Source organism: Tachyglossus aculeatus, chromosome 9, assembly GCF_015852505.1.
Source record: "Tachyglossus aculeatus isolate mTacAcu1 chromosome 9, mTacAcu1.pri, whole genome shotgun sequence".
Classification (NCBI taxonomy): domain Eukaryota; kingdom Metazoa; phylum Chordata; class Mammalia; order Monotremata; family Tachyglossidae; genus Tachyglossus; species Tachyglossus aculeatus.
In genome coordinates this window covers 25,750,876-25,757,688 of record NC_052074.1, presented here as the reverse complement: position 1 = coordinate 25,757,688, position 6,813 = coordinate 25,750,876, and the positions used below count along the sequence as shown (strand labels likewise).

At 48.7% G+C, this 6,813-nt stretch overlaps 1 protein-coding gene across 1 annotated transcript in view; it reads right to left on the bottom strand.

The window, feature by feature from the left end:
• Positions 1-490: 490 nt before the first annotated feature.
• Positions 491-6,813, bottom strand: part of LBH (LBH regulator of WNT signaling pathway) — a 36,703-nt gene continuing 30,380 nt past the window's right edge. The window contains exon 3 of the mRNA XM_038751770.1: positions 491-3,098. Within this exon, the coding sequence (XP_038607698.1) occupies positions 2,910-3,098 (189 nt within the window). The 3' untranslated portion in view covers positions 491-2,909. The remainder of the gene's footprint in view (positions 3,099-6,813) is intronic.

Here is a 6,813-nt window from a genome sequence, read left to right as displayed (position 1 = left end):
TAAGGCCGCCTGAGAGAGGTAAAAGCATTAAGGAAGCAGGGTTCTCTGGGAAGATTCAGTCAACTATTCCTGCAAGAAAGGGCAGACCTGACCATTTTCCTACAAAAATGAAAATGCCAATGTCCCAGGAGTGGATTCATCGTGTCCTGAAGTAGGGTCGTCCTCGTGGATCACGGGGCGGCTTCTCTCTGCTTCGAGTTCTGCACAGGGTGGTAATAATAATAATAATAATGGCATTTATTAAATGCTTACTATGTGCAAAGCACTGTCCTAAGCGCTAGTACTGCCGAAACTGTCCTGTGACCAAACCGTCCGGCCCCCAGCAGGTAGGTGGAAATGGTGACAGGTCTTAAGTCAACTCAGTTGGTGGAAATATGGACGGAACTCAAGATTCACCCAAGACCAAAGTTCAAGTTCAGCCCAGTCCCTTAAGGCGAGCATTCCCTCCCCTTCCTGCCCTTTCCCTCCTGATGCAGAGACGAGGCCCGAGTGGAAAGCATTTTCAAACTTTATTTACAACTGTCACAGTGACAAAAAGTAGTTTGGAAAAAAAAAATGCTAGTTTCTCCCTGAGCAGCAAAAAAGAAGAGACGGAAATGACAGACAGTCCATCATTACAACAGGCGTTTAACTAGAGTACTTGGGGGGGGTATTTGTGGATACATTAAACAGTTAGAAATATACACAAATTACTTCCAAAAGAAGAGGCCACTGTCGAGAGTGAGTAAGGTCATCACTAGCAGAACCCTAACCCACGTAAATCTCCGGGCCCTTTGCCTGTTCAATAGTCAAACTTCCACGGGTGGGACAAAGAGACCGGTCAAATGAAAGCCACCACCTCAAAACTCACAAAATGAGATCGGGATGCAGTGTACAAGCACATTCCAACACACGGCGAGACTAGGTTCTGGTAGCATGAGAAGGGGATGCCGGGAGGAGAGATGACCTCCCTCTTCATCCCCCAAAGAGCGATGTCAAACCGCTTCGAGGGCGGCCATCGGGTACAACTGGTTCTCGGCTGCCGAACCGAAGGAGAGAGGCGGAGTCAGACCCTCTGTGGATCCCAAGCCCAACTTGGCAGGAGGATCCCTCCCCCATCTCCCGGCTCTCCCGCCCGCTATCCTGGCAGGGAGCTAAGAGTTATTGCCATCAATGTTTATGTTACAAGCGGATGAGACGGAGGAAGAAAAGGGAATCTCTCTCTCCCGAAACCTGATCCTGCTGATATGTAAAAAGCCAACATCCCTCCACTTCCCCATCCCAACCTCCACTAGCTTTCTCTTGAGGTATTAGATACAAATATATTTATAGATATATATATATGTGTGTGTATATATATGTATGTATATATATGCACACACACACATATGCACACACACACACACGCGCACACGAAATCCAAAAATAGAGTGTGAAAACTGGGCTGATTGGAGCGGGTGGGGACACAGTGGGAATCTTGGTTTTGTGGGTTCGGCCCAGGACGCTCTCCATCACATCTGGGCCGTAGGGCAAGAAGCCCCGATGCTGTCCCGAAATTCACATCCCACTTCAACTTCCTAACAGCTCCAGATGGAGGGTCAGGTAAAGCCAACTGGGTTGGGATCCTGGAATCCCAGAGGGTGCATTCCAGGGCTTCTAGCGGGGCTGCTGGAGTAACTAGAGATAAATCAGGAACAACCAGCAAGGAAGCCTTGAGCATCCTTGTCACTACCCACTTCTTGCCAACCCCTGCTACCTGTCATCCCAGCTTGGGACACCGTCCAACCTCTCTGCGCTGAAATGTTCTCACTGTCACCCTTTCCTAAGATAAACAAAGAGCTGGGTTCAAGTTGAGAACCCAACTGGGGATCAACTTCTAGAAGGAAGTGTTTCCATCTCAAAAACCCAGGTGAAGGGAGCCAGGATGAGCCGGCTTCCGCAGCTCTGGTCTGGGAAACTACAGAACGGGCCGTCTGCCCTTTTGGACCCACCCTGGACGGACACGAGTTGGGTGTGAAGCTGAGTTACATAATCCTCACGCTGCTCAGCCAGCTCTCAGAGGGCTCTACAAGGAGGACGGGGGAGTTGGGGGCGATGGGGAGAGGGAAGGACCTTTGCTCCTGAGAACCCTTGGAGTAACTCAAGGAAGTGCAACTACTGGGGAGAGGAAGTTTGCTCTTTCACCCCAGAGCTGTGCCCTTACCGACAAAACAGGCTGAGAACAGAACGCTACTCAGCATTTCCCCTACTCTCTAACACATACACACACACTCTCTCTCTCTCTCTTTCTCGCTCACATGCTCTCTCTCTCACACATACACACATGCACGCAAAACAGAACAGAAACAAACAAAAAAAAAGCTAAAATTAGGAAGGCAAACTGGAGAGAGATGAAGACTTGGTATTCTGCTATAGCCGGAGCTGGTTTTCTCTGAATACTTGCTGGCTGCGTGGTTCGCCCCGCCGTGTCTGTTCTTAAAACGTGCATTTCCTCCTTTCTTTTGTCTGTTTTCCTGCCCCATGGTTCCTCGCACATTTCCACCCTCCACCCAAGGCCCCCCCTGGAATTTTGCGGCTGCCTCGCGACTCTGCACAAGTTCAGATAGCAATCTCGAAAGCAGCGGTTTTTCTTTCTTTCTTCTCTCTAAGCAACTTCCTGTCTCAAGAGGCCTTGTGAATCGGCGCACCGAGGGCTCGGCTGCTTGACAGATTTTGGAAAAAAAAATGTATATATATATATTTATATATATATATATCAAAAAAAAAAAAGAAAACCAACCCAATGATCTCGCAGGTGCAACATTGAAGCTGTCGTTAACATTTTCAGAACTACTGTGGCTTGCTCTCTTCCTCCATCACGATGAGAAAAAAAATACAGTTCAGGTGTATTTTTTTTTTTTTTTGCCCCCATTTGGGTGCCTGCGGTGGCTTTACTGCTCCTTGTTCTCCTTCTCTGTCTCTTCACAGTTTTCTTGCTCGTCCTCTGGGACCAGAAACTCTTCCGGGGGCCATCTCAGCTCCCCGCTTTCTACCTCGCCCTCGGTGGGTTCAACCACTATGGAGGGCAGGCGGTCCTTCAGCTTGCAATAGCGGTCAAAGTCGGAGGGGTCGGGGAAGATCTGAAATGAGCCACAGAGGGAAAGACCTGTTAGACACCCAAGAGATAATAACAATGATAGTAATAATAATAATAATAATAATAATAATAATAATTATGGCATTTGTTAAGCACTTACTATGTTCCAGGCACCCTTCTAAGCGCTGAGGTAGATATAAGGAAGTCAGGTTGTCCCACGTGGGGCTCACGTTCTTAACCTCCATTTTATAGATGAGGTAACTGAGGCCCAGAGAAGTCAAGTGACTTCCCCAAGGTCACACAGCAGACAAGGGCTGGAGCCAGGATTAGAACCCATGACCTTTGAACTCCAAGGCCCACGCTCTAGCCACTAAGCCATACTGCTTCTCTAATAAAAGTGGAGACTGTGGGTAGGGTGTCTCTGGTTGTTCCCTGAGGGAGGTAACAACCACTTTCAGTCAGTCAGTCCATCGTATTTATTGAACGCTTACCGTGTGCAGAGCACTGGAATAATAACAATGGCTATTATTAAGCACTTACTATGTGTCAAGTCCAGTTCTAAGTGTTGGGGTAGTTACAAGCTAATCAGGTTGGACACAGTCCCTTTCCCACATGGGGCTTGCAGTCTTAATCTCTATGTTACAGACGAGGGAACTGAGGCACAGAGAAGTTAAGTAACTTGCCCAAGGTCACACAGCGGACAAGCGGTGAAGCCAGGATTAGAACCCATGTCCTTCTGACTCCCAGGTGAAACAAAAAGCAGCCACATTCCCTGCCCACAATGAGCTGACAGTCTAGAGGGTTTCCTCACTCTTCCACACTCCCCCAAATGCTCAATTCAGTGCTCTGGGCAGAGGAAGCACTCAACAAATACTATCGCTCAAGGGATCAAGCCAAGGTTTCCAGCTCCATTTTGGGGTCAGTAGCTCCGAGACATCAGATCTATAAGTCATACCCCTGTGCGGCCTTTCGGCTTGAGAAGGAGTGATCTAAGGAGCGATCTCCAATACCGGCCCTGCGGGACGTACGATTCCGATTCTACCAAGGGGAAAACTGAAGATGTGGACGGGCCACGATGCGTTAGGATGGGGCCGGGAATGGAGTCTAGAGCTAGACGTCTCTCCACGGGAGAGGAAAAGGAAAGGGCAAAGAGAGAGGGGCCACCGACAGCAGACCGGTCCATGTTCTCTCACAGCTGAGCGCCCTGGGCACGTGGAAAGGGACTGAGAGTCTGAAAGCAGGACACAATTAATCAATCAATCAATCATATTTATTAAGTGCTAACTGTGTGCAGAGCCCTGTACTAAGCGCGTGGGAAGTACAAGTTGGCAACATATAGAGACAGTCCCTACCCAACAGTGGGCTCACGGTCTAAAAGTCCCCCTCTCCATCCCCCCTGCATCTTACCTCCTTCCCTTCCCCACAGCACCTGTATATATGTATATATGTTTGTACATATTTATTACTCTATTTTATTTGTACATATCTATTCTATTTATTTTATTTTGTTAGTATGTTTGGTTTTGTTCTCTGTCTCCCCCTTTTAGACTGTGAGCCCACTGTTGGGTAGGGACTGTCTCTGTATATTACCAACTTGTACTTCCCAAGCGCTTAGTACAGGGCTCTGCACACAGTAAGCGCTCAATAAATATGATTGATTGATTGATTGATTAAAAGGGGGAAACAGGGACCCATCTGGAAAGAAAAGGCAATAGGGCCCGGTTCTGTGCCTACCCCAAATCTCTACTACGTGCACACTTTCGATTCTGTGTCACTCACGTTATTTAGATTGCTCGCTGACGCGTTGCCACCAGGTTTTTCACTTGGAGCACGGGGCAAAGAGGGGGCTTGGTTCTTAAGGGGGGAGAAGAGGGAGATGAGAACTGGGAGGGGACAGGCTTCAAAGACTACTGTCCAGGAAACCGACATTTTGGTTCTTTGTAAGCCCTGATTGGAAACTCTTGTCAGAGACCTGGGATGGGGGGGCCCCTCTGGGTCCCAGAGGATGGGGACCTCAAGAGAAGAGAGATAAATCTTTTCATGGGCCCTGTGCAATGGCTTTTGACCTGATTCTACAGCCCTCCTGCCCAGCCTGGGGCCCTGGAGGGAACAGGCCTCTCCTACGGAGAACCAACGTGGCCTAGTAGATAGATCGCGGGCCTGAGAGTCAGAAAGATCTGGGTTCTAATCCCGGCTCCACCACTTGTCTGCTGTGTGACCTTGGGCAGGTCACTTTACTGGGCCTCAGTCACCTCATCTGTAAAATACAGACTAAAACTGTGAGCCCCATGAGGGACTTGGACCATGTCCTATCTGATTAGCTTGTATCAACAGCAGTGAATAGTACAGTGCCTGATGCAAAATAAGCGCTTTACGATGCCATTTAAAAAAAAAAAAAAGACGCCTCCCCAAACCTGGGTACACGATTATTAACAGTCCAATAAAAGGCGATTTGCATTCATTCATTCAGTCGTATTTATTGAGCGCTTACTGTGTGCAGAGCACTGTACTAAGCACTTGGGAAGTACAAGTTAGCAACATATAGAGATGGTCCCTACTCAACAATGGGATAACCAGCTACGGCCACAACTGGGCTCCATTAAAAGCCCCCTCCCCATCCTCCCCCGCCTTACCTCCTTCCCCTCCGCACAGCACCTGTATATATGTATATATGTTTGTACGTATTTATTACTCTATTTATTCATTTTCTTTGTACATATTTATTCTATTTATTTTATTTTGTTGATATGTTTTGTTTTGTTCTCCCCCTGCTAGACTGTGAGCCCACTGTTAGGTAGGGACCGTCTCTACACGTTGCCAACTTGGACTTCCCAAGCGCTTAGTCCAGTGCTCTGCACACAGTAAGCGCTCAATAAGTACGATTGAATGAATGAATGAAAAGGCCCTGGATTGGCAGTCCCAGGAGGAAAGGAGGAAGGAGGCATCTGAGGAAATGGCTAGTGACTTCATCTCAGACCAAATGGGATCATGAGCATCAGGTGTCCAGCCCCGAGGGGAAGGCTGGGGGTGCCCATCCTGTCCATTTCAGCCGCAAACCCGCTGCCCATAGAATAAAAAACCTTGGGCAGCAGGCCGGCACTTCTGAACCCCCTGGGCCCTGGTGACTCACAGGTCGGTGGGGCCAGGCCCTGCTGGGGAAGGAGAAGAAGTTGGGCCTACTGGATACACCACATGGGAGTCAGGGGACCTGGGTTCGAACCCCTGGAGCGAGAGCTTGGGAGTCAGAGGTCATGGGTTCGAATCCCAGCTCCGCCACTTATCAGCTGTGTGACCTTGGGCTTCTCTGTGCCTCAGTTACCTCATCTGTAAAATGGGGATTAAGACCGTGAGCCCCAGGTGGGGCAAACTGATCACCTTGTAGCCCCCCCGGCACTTGCACATAGTAAGCGCTTTAACACATACCACCATTATTATTATTATTGCCCCGTGTGTGGCCCTGGGAAAGTGACTTGGCTTCTCTGCACCTCACTTCATCATCTATGAAATGGGGATAAAATACCTGTTCTCCCTCTCCATTAGAACTATGAGCCCCATGTGGGGCAGGGACTGTGTCCTACCCGATTTGCTTGTATAATAATAATGATGGCATTTGTTAGGCGCTTACTATGTGCAAAGCACTGTTCTACGCGCTGGGGAGGTTACAAGGTGATCAGGTTGTCCCACGTGGGGCTCAGTCTTAATCCCCGTTTTCCAGATGAGGAAACTGAGGCCCAGAGAAGTGAAGTGACTTGCCCGAA